The sequence below is a fragment of the Ciona intestinalis genome, unplaced genomic scaffold (assembly GCF_000224145.3).
Source record: "Ciona intestinalis unplaced genomic scaffold, KH HT000185.1, whole genome shotgun sequence".
Classification (NCBI taxonomy): Eukaryota; Metazoa; Chordata; class Ascidiacea; order Phlebobranchia; family Cionidae; genus Ciona; species Ciona intestinalis.
In genome coordinates, this window is record NW_004190507.1 from 48224 (window position 1) to 63674 (window position 15451).

At 35.7% G+C, this 15451-nt stretch overlaps 2 protein-coding genes across 7 annotated transcripts in view; both read left to right on the forward strand.

The window, feature by feature from the left end:
• The window catches only part of LOC100184330 (cyclin-dependent kinase 11B), a 13950-nt gene extending 5611 nt beyond the window's left edge, over positions 1-8339 (forward strand). The window contains exons 7-20 of one of the 5 annotated variants that reach the window (XM_026839341.1): positions 224-310; positions 612-737; positions 1147-1232; positions 1739-1895; positions 2208-2327; positions 3491-3616; positions 4230-4351; positions 4617-4722; positions 5143-5268; positions 5869-5972; positions 6327-6443; positions 6932-7083; positions 7677-7881; positions 8146-8339. In XM_026839341.1, the coding sequence (XP_026695142.1) occupies positions 224-310; positions 612-737; positions 1147-1232; positions 1739-1895; positions 2208-2327; positions 3491-3616; positions 4230-4351; positions 4617-4722; positions 5143-5268; positions 5869-5972; positions 6327-6443; positions 6932-7083; positions 7677-7881; positions 8146-8232 (1721 nt within the window). In that variant the 3' untranslated portion in view covers positions 8233-8339. The remainder of the gene's footprint in view (positions 1-223; positions 311-611; positions 738-1146; positions 1233-1738; positions 1896-2207; positions 2328-3490; positions 3617-4229; positions 4352-4616; positions 4723-5142; positions 5269-5868; positions 5973-6326; positions 6444-6931; positions 7084-7676; positions 7882-8145) is intronic. The other 4 variants (XM_026839340.1, XM_018816443.2, XM_018816442.2 and 1 more) reach the window with 4 other exon arrangements.
• Positions 8340-8541: 202 nt separating this feature from the next.
• LOC100175606 (homeodomain-interacting protein kinase 2) overlaps positions 8542-15451 on the forward strand; it is a 21791-nt gene continuing 14881 nt past the window's right edge. Inside the window, exons 1-5 of one of the 2 annotated variants that reach the window (XM_002122412.5) lie at positions 8542-8804; positions 10118-10433; positions 10833-11056; positions 12924-13082; positions 14067-14258. In XM_002122412.5, coding sequence (XP_002122448.2) covers positions 10127-10433; positions 10833-11056; positions 12924-13082; positions 14067-14258 — 882 coding nt within the window. In that variant the 5' untranslated portion in view covers positions 8542-8804; positions 10118-10126. Of the gene's footprint in view, positions 8805-10117; positions 10434-10832; positions 11057-12923; positions 13083-14066; positions 14259-15451 lie in introns of those variants that run through there. The other variant, XM_026839338.1, reaches the window with a different exon arrangement.

A 15451-nucleotide genomic window follows, 5' to 3' on the forward strand; every position in this document is an offset into this window, starting at 1 on the left:
TACGTGGATAAATAAGTTACATGCGTGGTAACTCGTAAGCGGGCACGGGGTGTATGAAACAGAACACCCGTGTTATAACGACTGTTGCTGCCCCAACATATGTGGATAAATAAGTTACATGCGTGGTAACTCGTAAGCGGGATAAGGTGTTTGAAACAACACTTGTTTTATTCCAAAGTGGTTCCACCATGTTTGATATAAACAAACATCCAAACTCCCACAGACAAACACGAACGTTCGATTTCATCTTCAGTCGTCGTCACAGGGAACAGGAAGGTTGAAGCTGGGGAAGAAAAAAGGAACAGTTTAGGTTTGTAGTAGTTGTTGAACACGGGTTTTTAACTTTAAACCAGCAGTTTCCAGCCTATAGTTGTCTTACATTAAGATCTTCCAGGTGGTACGCGAGCGACTGTTTAGGTTTAATAAATAAACAGATTAACAGGAATAAAATATCTTGGCTGTGTGATCAGGTTACTTAAGTATAACAGTTTTCATCATGCTTAAATCTAACTTTTGCATAAGGGGCCTCCACCCATGTAGTATTTATACAGTTTGTATGCTTAAGTTATAACCCCACCATTAAAACACTAACTACATGTCACTAATCACAGATGAAACAAAACTGAAACAACAACGAATGGAAGTCAGGAGGATCTCACCCCAAGGTAAGAAGTTGGAAATATTGAAGAAGAATAAAGATATTGTAGAAGAAATTGTCAGCAGTGAAAATTCATCAGGTAAATCAGTTTCCTCTTAGTAGTTTGTATACCATGTGTAGTTTGTGTTAGTTGCATGGTAGGAGTGGTTTCTGTTGGTCTAAGTAACTTACAAGTGTGGTAATATTTGTGGATGGCATCATATGTTTTATGTCTCCGGTTTTATGCCATAAAATGTTTTCCTCTGTTAAAGGGCTATACAAAACAGCACCAAAGTAAGCAGTAAATACACATTAACTAATATTTAATACAATCTAACTTACTCAACAATGTGATCCCAGATTTTAGTAAAATTAAATCAAAACATTGGATGATTTATCACTAAAAGTTTACCAAACGCCGCTATATTTGTTTTTATATAGCTTGATTATCAAGCATATATATAGTGTTGGTTATTTGCATAAATGCTTTATGATGATAATTGTCGCAGACTCCTCAGCATCCAGCGATAGTGAAAGCGAGAATGAAAAACCTGAAGTTGAAGAACAAGATGAAGAAGAAGAGACAAATATCCAGGTGAATAATAAAGGCAGTGGTTTCCGACCGTTTTCATCTTTTTAGTCGATATTTCATTTCATATCCACTCTATAAATTTAGTTTTCTGAAAACTCATTTTCGTTATTACTTCTATTTAAGTCTTGAAGAGGAACCAAGCTTTCGTTAATAATTAGCTCTGCAGCTTCTTCTAATATAAAAACCCCAAATCCCCGCTTTAAAAAACTCCCTCCTTTCCAGGACTCACTAAGCAAAGGTAAGGTTGTGGCATTGGGTCATGGGAACCAGTAAACGAATAGTAACATTTGTGGTATAACGATGCAGAAACATCGGTGCCCATAGTAATAAACTGCAAGAGGATCTCTATTATCCACATTATTATTTTGTTTATATGTCTGTTTTCATTTTTTTGCTATTTTATGGTTTGTTTTTTACCCATTTTTATCATATGCGTTCCTTCGTTTATAGTTCACCTTTTCAAATTTTTAATTTCTGTTTCGAATACATTTGTTATTTTTATGTTTTAGGATGAATCTGCAACTCAGAGTGACGAAGAAACTGCCGCGTCATCGTCAAATTCATCGTCGGCTGAAGAAGTGGGCGAGTCAGCAAATTCTGAAGATGATGAGTCAGCATCCGAGGAATCAGGAGATGAGTCGGCAGAAATGAGCGCAGAGGAAGAAGGTTTAGGATCCTCTGTGGAGAGTTTAAATAAAACAATGATTAAAAAAAACTTTTAAAAAGTTCTAAAAATGGTTAAAAATGCACTTTAGAAAAGAAAGAAAGTATAAGTTTTTTTTAGTTTATTAATTCTTATGCCTAGATAAACATGCTTGAAAACAGTTTATATATTTTTGCTCTAACTGGGTTATAACACCCTGGGTGTCAGGTAAATGGCCCAAATTTTGTCTAAATCACAGGTGCCCAACAAGGACCTCATCCATATAGAATCAAATTATTTCTTGATCGTCACATTTTTAACCCTTTGTTTCAAAGATCCGTCATCAAGATTTGATTCCCCGGGCAAGGATGATCGTCTTGATGAGGATGAGGAGCATAACGATGAGGATGCGAACACACCAGAGCATGAGGTGGATGTGCATGAGGAGATACAAGGTACGTACACCGCAGTACAGTATATGATGCTGAGGCGAAGATTAATCATTGAAATAATAAAACCTGGGAGATTTTAAACCACATTAACCTTTAAGACTTTAAATTCCTTTTATGAAACTACTCTTTTGGCAAAAATAAACTTAAAGTTTGTTTTGACACGATGTTTCATCTGTTGTACAATGACACTTTGTCAACGTGTAACCTTGTAGTATTGTTGCTGCCGGGTGTATTATAAGTGAAAGAGATCTTCTGGCAATTGTTTATGTTGTTGGAACGTCTGTCCTTTTAAGATTACAAAACAAACAATTACCACAAAATCCTTTCACAATTATAATAATCTTGCTATAAAACGAATGAAACAATGGTGACAATCAACTTTATGCTTATTTTGCCAGAAAAGTAATTCAAATGTTCCGCCATACACGGCAGCGACTTTAATTCCACAAACATTGATTTGAATTTAATCGGTTTCCTGGTTTGCAAGGCAGTGGTGCAGCCAGGTATTAAACTAAATGTCACCAAATATATATAGAAGTAACTCTAACATGATAGGGTCTTATGTATAATATATAATTTGTCTAAAATTAACTTTTATCTATTAGTAATGTTAAAGTAAGTGGCAAATGAGATGCTGATTAACCCAAATTAGGCAACAATTAAATCAGACTTGGCCAGTTTAATTACTAAACCACAAATTTCCCTTCGTGTGATTTGCCCATTGTCTCTTATATAATAGAATGTATTACTTACAGCCAACCAGTAACTCACAGCCAAATACTGTTTAATGCAATGTAGAAAACTCCTGGGTAGCGCTAGGTTTTATCATTTATAACCTTGAATGGTTTGCCCCATATTTAAAAAAAGATTACCCGGGTTAGCCTGCCCCCCAACCACCCCAGGTTTGGTGCCACCAATGCTTATTTATATAATCATACCACTGGCTGTACCACTGTGTGCCTACTTAGCAAGGTAGGGCTGTTGTTTACGTTCATATTCCCATGGTGCTGTGTCTTTGTTTCAGGTCGCGGACTCTACAGTGGGGGTTACCTCGGCGACCCGACTGTGAAGGGGTTTCCCCTTGGAATTCCCAGCGGGATTTCCCCAAGAACACAATTACTTTACCATAACCTAAAATTTGCCGATTTTTTCGTCCCCAAACGCAGATCCTGAGCTTCCTTTCTACCTCCCTGCCATCCAGGGCTGCAGGAGCGTTGATGAATTCCAGTGTCTTAATCGAATCGAGGAAGGAACCTACGGTGTCGTTTATCGCGCAAAGGATAAAAAGACAGGTTTAGATTGGACGCGGCGTATGCGGTTTTATAATATAGGGTGAAACAGTTAATGGACATTACAACCTAGGTGTTTGGGGTAATAACTAACTCTAGCCTAAATTTAAGGTCGCATGGTTCGTTACCCTGTGGAACCTCATCCACATAGAATAAGTTGATGTTCTGATTATTTCTGTATGTACTTAAAGTTTAGTTTTTGTATTAACAACAGAAAACAATAATTTATAAAGAACTTTAGCCTAGGCCTATTATAATTAGCACCATGTTTGTTGTAAGGTTTGTATGTTGGTGGATAGTGGGTTAAACAACATTTAATTTTCACTGTGGGTGGCAGGTTTTATTTAGGGGGCTTTAACAATATTTGGTTTGGTATTTTTTCACCAAAGCAAAATTTGTTGGTACTTCGCGAGCCGATTAAACAAACACACACAGAAAAAAAAAGTAAGTCGAGCAACAGTATAGATATTTCTTTGCGTTTTTTTTACATCGAAAGGCAAGGTGATATTTTCTTAAAGAATAAACTAAGAAATGTATTTAGATTACAGCTTAGCTCAGGGTAGCAAAACAAATACAATATTACAACCAACTATTTAATGTGCCCGTACTTCCGCAGATAATGTGGTTGCATTGAAGAGATTGAAGATGGAGAAGGAACGTGAAGGTTTCCCCATCACGTCCCTCCGTGAAGTTTGTACGCTGCTCAAGGCTCATCATCCTAACTGTGTGAGGGTTCAGGTAAAGTAGAATGAAAAACTCCAGGATCTTCCACTCTGATATTATTCATAGGAGAAATATTCCGTTACTTTTGTTATCAAGCACAATATAAATAAATTTTAAAATAAAAAAAAGTCCGATTGGAAATGGACGTTTTTATACCAATAGAGCTGCTAAATAGATTGTTTACGTAATAGAGTTGTTGCATTTTGGTTAAACCCAAATGAAATCAACCTTTTAGCTATCTTTCAATCCCAATAATTGTAGTTTTCCTTTTAATTCCCAGGAAATAGTAGTCGGTTCAAACGTGGACAAAATCTACATCGTCATGGATTACGTGGAACATGATCTTAAAAGTTTGATGGAAACCATGAAGCAGCCTTTTCTTACTGGTGAGATGTTTTGTAGAAGTAAATATACAAACTATTTGTAAACATGCGTTTGAACCTGTGGTAGCCCCCAACAAAATGTTATAAATGCAGGGGAGGCAGGGATAGTTAGACACACAATCCTGTGAAATAAATTTAACTTATTGGTTGTAATGTTTACTGATTAATGCAGTGCAGAAAATTGTAGGGTTGACCTGCCCACCCTGCCACCCCAGGTTTGGTGCCTATGTTTGGTGTCTGTACACACATAATAAATTGCTGTCAGTTTGCAGAAAAACATATTTGACCTTTTTGTAATTGGTGTAAAGTTGTAAACCATTCAAAAAAACATATTGGGCAATCTATAGTGTTGAAATATTTGGGAGCCTTGGGTTAATGGTTCAAGTCTTACCGTGGCTAGTTTTTAAACCTCATTTCTTCCAGGTGAAGTAAAAACACTGATGATTCAGCTGCTACAAGGTGTTCACCATCTCCATGACAACTGGATATTACATAGAGATCTTAAAACATCAAACCTACTGTTGAGTCATAGAGGAATATTGAAGATAGGTGAATGGGGTTTATGATGTCATAATATTAACACATACCTCACATTTGCATTATATTATATACAAGTAATATAATTGTATTTTGACCCTGATCCAATGCTCATGAAGTTGGACGATTCTCGTAACAGAATAACAGTCAGGATCAAGTGATACGAAATAAATATCAAACTAAAATTAACTTTGCTAAAGTTTGTTCCATCAAAATCTCGTTCAAAAAAGACTGAGTAGGCCATTTTATTAAAAAAATATTTTCTTTTTAAAACTATTCATTGGGCTTGATTTTTGTGTAATAGGTATTTTGTTGTACTGAATCTATTCTACATTCATGTTATTTCATTTATTCTATTTTAATTTAATATAATAGTTTTAACATCAGGTTCAATAAGTTGTGTCCTATATGACTTTCTACTTGAAATTTGTAACAAGATACATCTTGTTGGACCTAATTTTGTACGTTACACATTTAGTAATGTTTAACCCATTATATATCACACATCAGTGTATTGGTTTAATTTGTAGTGACAAGTTCTCAAAAGCCCATCACATTAATTCATAAAAGTAACATAATTTAAGTTCCTTACCCTTTATTATTCCACCCCAGGTGACTTTGGATTAGCCCGTGAATATGGTTCCCCGTTAAAACCATACACCCCTATAGTTGTTACATTGTGGTACAGATGCCCAGAGTTGCTGCTTGGAGCGAAGGTGATTATTATTAATCCTAACCAACATAGCAGACATATTGCTGACCAACTGTATCTGCCAACTAAATAGGTTTACATGGTGATAAGTAAAAAACCATTTTTTGATCAATCGTTTTACGCAATTCTCCCCCACACATACATGTTAGTTAGAAAAACCAAATCAAGGGTTGTTCACAACAGAGTTTTATAAACTGTCTCAGTTGTTTCTTCCCACTTTTACACCGCATGATGTTTTTCATCATTAAAAAAAATACAAAATTTAAGTTGCGTCAACTTTTATCAAATTATTCCTGCTATTTTTGTAATCTGTCCTGGTTAAAAGCCCAACAGGCTGTAAAACACCCCCTTCCTCCAGGAATATTCAACAGCAGTTGACATGTGGAGCGTGGGCTGTATTTTCGCAGAATTCCTCAACAAGAAACCATTGTTCCCTGGAAAATCTGAAACAATGCAACTCAATCTTATATTTAAGGTAAATTAAATAGTAATGACTCGCCATAACATTAACCTGAAACCTGAATATGTTTGTTCTACTTATATTACTCATCCGTAGAAGTTATAACATGAGCTTAAGCTATGTGTTTTTTAGTCTGCCACCGTGGCTCAGTGGATAAGGCAGCTGCATCGAAAACCAAAGTGTCCCCGTACTAACACTGAAATGTGGCTTAAATCCCAGGTCTTTGACAAGAACCTTACCCATAAAAATTAAAAATAACTATGTGAAGACAATATAGCTTTGTCTAACTTTAGTTTTTACGCTGATCCTGGAAGTAAAACTCGTAAAATTCGACATGAAGTTCCATTTAATATACAATAATAATTTGTCAGAAAAAGGGCCTTATTTAGAAAGATTAGGGATTATATTATTTTTCTAATCAATTCTGTACAAAATCAACACTTGTTGTATTTTATTAATTACCCTCCAACACGAGGAATCATTACATTCACTTCACCACACAGGAGCTCGGAACGCCAAGTGAGAAGATATGGCCGGGTTATAATGACTTGCCCATAGTTAAGAAGACAACATTTGTTGAGTACCCATACAATACATTGAGGAAAAGATTCGGCGCAACTGATATTTCACAGAAGGGATTCGACCTTTTAAACAGGTGACGGGGTTTGGTGGTGAATACACATGGGGGTATGCTGTTGTGCTTCTACTGTGAGACACCAGAGGCACATTCTGTTCTTGGTTTATATTTCGGGTTAATTTGTCCGCAAGTGTAGTTTCGCAATGACTGTCAAATATTCATGAAACAATAGAAAGCCTTTTACATAAGCATCCATAAACTGCCTCAGTGAGGTCTACAATTTAGATGGTAGCACCCTGAGGTTTGCAGCTAAATATCCAGCCTTATAAAAAGTAAGTGGTCTCATAATTTAACTTACATTCTACTCATTAGTCATTATCTAGAAGTTTGATCGACACTACCTCTTAAGTTTGCTCATGCTTTAATGTAGCCTCTAGTCTAACCCTTATGGTGGCTGTACACAGTATCCGGCGTGCGAATTCGCATGCGAAGTCGTATGTAAACCCGTGTCTAATTCCGCATGCGGCAGCGAAATCCGGACAAAACAGGCAAAACGAACGAATTCCGGATACTGTGTACAGCCACCTTTAGCTGGTAGCACCCTGGGTGTCTAGCCATCCAGCCTATGCGTACACTCTATAGAAAGCTAAGTTTTCTCATTTAACCTACAGGTTTCTTACCTACTCCCCTGAGCGTAGAATATCTGCATACAACGCTTTAAAACACGACTGGTTCCTTGAAACCCCCAAACCCGTGGAACCCTCCATGTTTCCCACATGGCCAGCTAAAAGTGAGCTTGATAAGAAGCGTGCCGGTCCAGCAGCATCAAGTCCTCCCAAAGCACCAGCAGGAGCCATGGGTTATAGTAAACTTATTGTAAGTTCTATGTTGTATTGAGAAAACAATCACCCACAAAGTTACACATGGGGTAACTAAGCGGCACAAGGTGTTTAAAACAGAACAACCATGTTATAAACGACCGCCAAGACTGCGCCACGCAAGGGTAAATAAGTTACATACGTGGTAACTTGTAAGCGGGCACGGGGTGTATGAAACAGAACACCCGTGTTATAATGACTGTTGTTGTCCCGCCATGCGAGGATAAATAAGTGACACATTTTTACATCTTTATCATCACAGAATGAGGAAGAGAAACTTGGGTTCCAGCTCACAGCACCAAAGCACGGGATCAGTAAGCAGGGGATGGGGTTCAGTCTAAAATTCTGATTTGTAAATTATTCCTTGGATGAAACGCCAGGCGTGCAGTATCTTGTGTGTCATTCCTTTGTAAAATCTGCCACTTTTATTCTCGCTATTAAATCAATTTCTAGATACATGGCTTATGTTTTTATGTAGGGATTAGAAAAACCTCGTTTTTTTGTGCAATAATAATGCGTTTGTTTGAAGTTATAAAGCTTGGGTAAGTTCGTTTATGTAACGTTTTTAAAATAAGAAAGCTGTTTTGTCGAATTTTTACTCCCCATTTGCCGAACAAAACATGAATTCAAATTAAAAATATTAACTTGACTTTATTTTGTGATAAACATTAGATAAATATGCATTCAAGCAAAATATCCCAAACGGCGCCGCAAAAACTCAGCTTGTTACAAACCGTTGCTCGCACCTCGTGTTGGTAACAAGATCACGTGACAGCAACGTTACGTCATATCCTGGCTTGTGTAAGATGGCGCTGAAATTTTAACAAAGGTTCGCGTCAAGTAGTTAGAAGATTAGAGGCCGATTTCTGCGAGGCCAAACGTTAGTGTTATTAAAATAAAACGGCAGTAGGAAATGAAAAGGTGAGTTTAACTACGAAATATTAAGTTTTTATTTACTTTGTGAGAGTTTTCGTTGTACATTTATGCGTATGTTAGTGTTTTCGCATCGTCATATTGTAATACGTCAATATACGAGTGATTTGTATGTTATAAGCTGGCTATACGTGTTAAGGCGTATATATTTTGTTGTGTGTATGTATTATGATAGCCTGGCATGTCAGTTTTTATGAATATCTCTAAAAATACCTCTTATATATGATGTTGTATGGTATAATAGACCCACACAAGCTTGTAGGCTGTGTATGTGAAGTCAGAAAAAAGTGTAATCTTCATATGCACTATTGGTAATCTGACATTATTGGGTAATTTTAAAAGCAGAAAGAAGGTATCCTGTAAGACCATTATTTCATGTTTTATGTAGAAGTTATGGCTGTATATAATGTGAAAATCAAATGACACGGAATATGTTAGTCTTTTATAATGGTCTGATCATATTAGTTCTGTCAGTTGTACAGTGTCAGTTACATGGTTTTACTGCATATAGTTTTCAGTCTTTTCAGGCATTCCATAAAGTGAAACAACAGACATGTTTTAGACTTGTATAGACAAGTCAGGCTTTGTTAAATCTTGCCAAAGCCACATTTAGATATACATTAGAAATGAAACCCATTTAATATTAATGTTGGTAAGATTCAAATACGCCTCACAAGAATACCTTTTAGATTTTTGTTTGTTCTATATTGAACCCATAAAATAGATCACCATATGTAAAGGTTCCTATTATCCACCAAGTTTGTTAAAATGCAGCAAGAAAGGCAGGGTTAGTTAGTTCAGATGTAAAATCATCTGAAACTTGTTACTTGATTTGTTGTGACGATGTGACAGTATCTACATATACATATATATAGGCGACTGCTGTAATTTCCAAGATTACCCCATCATCCCAAGTTTGGTGCATATCCTTGCTGCCATGCTCTTTAAAATTTTTAAATTCTTTGTTACTGTTTTGTTGCTCGAACCAACATAGAACTTTAACTTTAGTAAACAACCGATCTCTTGTTTTTGTTTAGGCTTTGTCTATCTCGTTTTATTAACTGTTCACTATAATGAACCCCCCCATTACTTTTGTTGTACTGATATCTGTGAACCCCGTTTAAATAGTCAACAAATAATAATAACTGTTTACTATAATGAAGCCTAAAATGCTTATGGCTTTTTTGAATTATATATCTGTAAACCCAGCTTAGAACAACATTAGTCAACAAATATATTCGTTATAACACGGATGTCTAGCTCTAAACATTAGCCAACCAATTTCATGTTCCTTCCTGTAGGTTTGTGGCATGATCTTCGATTGCGAGAGGGTAAACAAAGCAACCAAAGTTACGACGATCGAATATGAATCAACTGACGATCTGTGCGCTCATTCTAAGCAGAAACTGTTAACCTTATCTCCTTTGGACCTATTTACTGATCGCAAACGCTCTGCTAGAAAAGGAATTAAAAGAAAACTTGGGGTTACATTGCGCGATTCAGGGACCATAGTTACTTCAGGGGAGAATTTGGTTGGACTTCACTTGTTCCCAACCCACCAACCTAGCATGCATATAGATGATCCAACATTCTATCTACAGCCAACTGCTGCAGCAGGTCAGTTAGTTTGATAGTTTTAACCTTTGGATCCTAACCAGTAGTGTAAGCCCTGTGTGGGGCCAAGACCTCTGCTTATGGACTTGTTTCCTTTAGGGGCGATCGCTGTTAAGTGGTAAATAAAAAAGCAGGGGTGAATATGTTTAAAACAAATGTAGGTTATTTCGTTGATGGAGCAGAAGGCCACTGGTGCTAATTGTCTCTAAAAGCAGTCACAAACCATGAAAAAACAGACAATAGTTTGTAAAATAGATTTTTTAGTTAACTTGTATCATAACATAAGAAAGTTCAAATTATTTCCCCGTATCTTGTTTTTAACAACTGGCATTTTGAATCTTGGATATGTTTTCTGAAAAGATTAACAAATTATACAAGCAGCACCAAAATACTTTTCACCAGGAGCCACCTTCACTGGTTTAGTCCCACACAGCCACATGAACCCCCACCACCCCAACACCACCCAACCCAGCCACACAAGGCTACACCATGGCTTCCAACTTCCCACACCACGTAAGAGCAACCGACACCACCAACCACAACAACAACAACAGAAGGCAACAACCTCCGGCCAGCAAAGTTCCTCCTGTGGCAGCGAGGGAGATTACAAACTTGTTCATCACGAGGTAACATTGGTTTATCTGTAACTTTAAACATTATGCGTGGACATAGGCGCCAAACCTGGGGTGGCAGGGTGGTCAGGCCAACCCTAAAATTGTCTACACTGCATTAATCAGTAAAGACTAGCACCAATTTTGTTTTACAAAATGTACATTGAACTATCCCTGCCTTCCCTGTGTTTGTGAGTGTTACTTTGTTTTAGCAGTGTCCTACTAAATTGTAGCAGAAATTTGGAAAAAAACTTGTCACCTACTTTTTAAACCTTACGGTTTAACAACTTTAAATCACATTTAAGAATATTTGTTCAACAACCGTAATAAAGTTATTGTTAAGAGACATAATTTATTTTGCAAGAATTGTTGTTTTGATAGAAACCTTAGATTTGTAGTTTTGTCCGCCTTCTTGTAAGGTCTCGAATGGGTTTACCCACGAGATCGGTTCTTGGAAAATAGATTAGGTTGTTCTTGGTAGCAACAGAGGGAGAATATTAGTAATAGATTGCTATTTAAAATCAAGTTAAACTTATTGGGAGAAATTCAAATAGGACCAAAAGTTGGCAGAATGACCAATGTATTATGGTTCTGCAGACTTTACTTTTTAATTTGTAAATTGCTAAATTTATGGCAATATTTGTAAAAATGTCAGAGTAAATTTAGAGTTGTGTCATGTCACTTTATATTTTGAAATAGAGATCTATTTATAAGGAAGTTTTTCGGTGTTTAATTAAAAAGTGTTTGATTTAGCGCTAAAGTTTATAATTATGTAAGGGTTTTCGTTACGTCATTACGCTATTATTGTTCATTGGAGAAAGGAATCCCGTGTTTGCCTTATTGTACGACCTCACCCATGTATATTATAAATATTGTTTTGCATGTTAATGTCACGCTTGTAAAATGCTGTATATAAGCATACTGCGTTGTCGTTGTGTTGGTGTGTTTATAAATATCACTTCTTCAGTTAAATAGTTACTGTTATGTATGCATGCATGTGTGTTTATATATTACACACCTCATGCATTACAGTGCCGCATTATGTTATACATGTAATATGAAACAACAGTTAGCTGCAAGTGGTTTATGACATAAATGCTTTCATAAATACTTGATAAGACAATTTACATTAACGGCAAGCAGATGGTGTTTTAAAACACCAAACAGTTTATTTTGACGTCTATGTTTACTGTGTCAACATATAGGCAGAAGTGTATAATGGACCAACTCTATTTCACAGACAAATATATTATAATGGAGCATTACCACTCCATTATTTTGTGTTTAAAATTCTATTAAGATCCGACAACCCTTTTGTTCATTTTAAAAAATACCAATTTTTACACAATATTTAACATTACATAAAAGCCTTCTGACTTTTATTGGATATTTTAATACATAAGAAAATTGACCAAATTAGCTTGTAGTCCCCTGATATTACGTTATTAGTCATGTAAGTTTTCCCTCCCAGTAACTTAGTTTAAACCAGGTATGCTTAGCCAGTTGTGTAAGCACCTTTATAAACCTCCCAACCACCAAGATAGGCTGACATTAGTCATAAAAGGGTTGATGTAATGTTGGTAACATGAGGTGAAAAACAACTTAATACTAATCTAACTATTGATAACATGCTGATATAGAAGTATATACATGCTATACTTACAATGTGTTGTTTGCACATATCTATTAAAACATATCAATACCCTATTTGCTGAATTACAAATTTGGATTATTTAACACAATTAACGCCCAGTTTGCTAACTGAAACTGTTCTATATGGGTAAGGATATGGGGCTTATGGCAGGTTTGGCCAATTACAGGACTCCACAAATACACTGCATTATTTTCACATATTTAATTACATTCGTTGTACTTTCCTCAGGTCCTGCGTTCAATATCCAGTGAATATGAAGTTTTAGAGTTTCTTGGCCGTGGAACTTTTGGGCAAGTTGTTAAGTGTTGGAAACATGGAACGAATGAAATTGTTGCGATTAAAATCTTGAAGAATCATCCTTCTTATGCGAGGCAGGGACAGATTGAGGTGAGAAATCCTGGTTTGGATTAAATAATTGGTAGATGTGTGAAAAGGGGGCAGTTGTTTGTCGTTGAAGTAAATTTACGATTATTTGAACCAACCGACCGTCGGCCATGAAATACGACATCCAAATTTCGGTTAAAAAATCTGTGTTTAATTTTTTGGTAGAATATCAGTTGTTAGAAAATGTTACGCAAATAGTTAATTATAAGGTAATGTATATTTATGTAGCACGGGCTTTTCCCAGCTTACCTGTTAAGATTAGGTGTCTTACTATTATCCATTGCATGGTAAGGTAATTACTGTTAAATGGTATATATATATATATATGAATTTTAACATATTTTTGCACAAAAAGGCATTTATTTAGTAATTAAAAATTTAGATCTTTTAAAAACTATGAAACTGTCAAATAATGTAAGCTACAGAATCCAACACTTTTTGTTTGTGTCACTTTCTCATATGGCATATAATGTAAAGGCCCATCCAATGATTCAGTGTGATCTAAAATTAAACTACTTCATTTAAAAACATAATTGATTTTATTGATAGTAGCAGGAACATGGGTGACTTCATATTGTTTAATCAATAAACTCTTTGTGTTGATAATGATAAATGGGGAATTCAAAGCAATTTATTTCCAAACAATGAAGTTACATTAATGAAACATATGCCAGGTTTCTTACACAACCTGCGTCATTATTTTATACTTGATTTAGTTTATATAGACCTCACAGGCTTATTGCTGTCAGTTTTGCTTCGAATTGAGAATGGTGTGTGCCTGAATTCTAAAACACAAAGGTATTAAAACAACTGTTCTGAAATCTGAAATACACTTTTTTAATACCAGTTGAGCCGTTGAAAGTTTGTGGAAATGTTTTAAATAGACTTTCAGTTGAATCCCCCTCTAAACTCCTCGTTGTACTACTGTCCCCCGTAGTATGATTATCATTTACTGTGACCCATATTAACTTAACCTTAACCTCCCAGGTTGGGATACTGAACCGACTATCCACTGAAAATGCCGACGAGTACAACTTCGTCCGTGCTTACGAGTGTTTCCAGCATAAGAACCACACGTGTCTCGTGTTTGAGATGTTGGAACAAAATCTTTACGACTTCCTTAAACAAAACAAGTTCTGCCCGTTGAAACTCAAGTATATTCGTCCCATCATGCAGCAGGTACATTATAACTCTTAGTGGAAAATTAACGAAATCTTGATTTATTGAGAATTATATATTTTCAAACTAAATATAGTAGAGTGGGAAAGATGGGACACCATTTTATTCTATTTTCTCATCCCAGTTGGTAGTAAACAAAGAACATTTAAAGAATTATAAAATCGTATCCTCACAACTCACATATGGACCGTTGTTAATTGTTTAAAACACGATCAGGATATTTGGATATTGTGTGGTGTCCCGTCTTCCCCAACCTACTATATCAATCTTTATATTCAGATGATTAATTTTTTTAATGATTTTTTTAGTAAAACAATCATTAATTAAACGCATTCGGCTGTATCACTGTGTGGGTGGCAGGATTAAACTTATTTCGTCTGATCTCCCAATGGAACATTAATTGTCATCTTTCTATTTAAAGCCCTGATTCGTAATACCATGCAAGTGTTATTAAACTGGTGCCAATATTAAGTTTAGTTTGTTTGTTGGTAAACCAGCTTTAATTCAATGGGAATAAATAGATAGATATCTCCCCTGTGTCCAGTGGCACCACCAGTGAAAGAATAATGATTGTCACAGCTGCGCCTGAAAGCTATGGAAACTGTATTAAGTGAAGTTTAAATTAAATTTTGTTAAGAAAATATAATTTTTATGATTAATATATATATATATATAACTTTTAAAATTGTTAAGAAAAGATATCTTTGTTAAAAAAGTTAAAAAAACTTTTGTTAAGACTAAGAAAATTTAAAATAAGACTTTAATGTAATGGGGTTAATAATATGTTCCTCGTGTTTATTGTCACAGCCTGGTAATGAATAAGAAACCACAGCTGCGGGCAATGGAACTAAATTGAGCTTTGATGAGAAATCTTTATTTGCCAAAACTAATTATTCTCAGAAAGAAAATGTTGTTTAACCAGCATTATATTTTTCCAAACATTTTGTCTGCAATTTAACAAAACTAATGTAGGTCAACAATTGCTGAATTAAATTCAAAAGTCCAAGTAAAGTTTTCCAAGCTTCTTATATGATGTTCTATAAATATCATGTTTGTAACTTATGTCGTCGTACTCACAAGATTGTACCGCTCACCCCCCTGTATCATATTTCGCAAACTTATTGAGTTTCCATTGTTCTATGATGTAACAGTGGTCACAGTTCAGCCCACAAACATGGTTGTGATGTCATAAT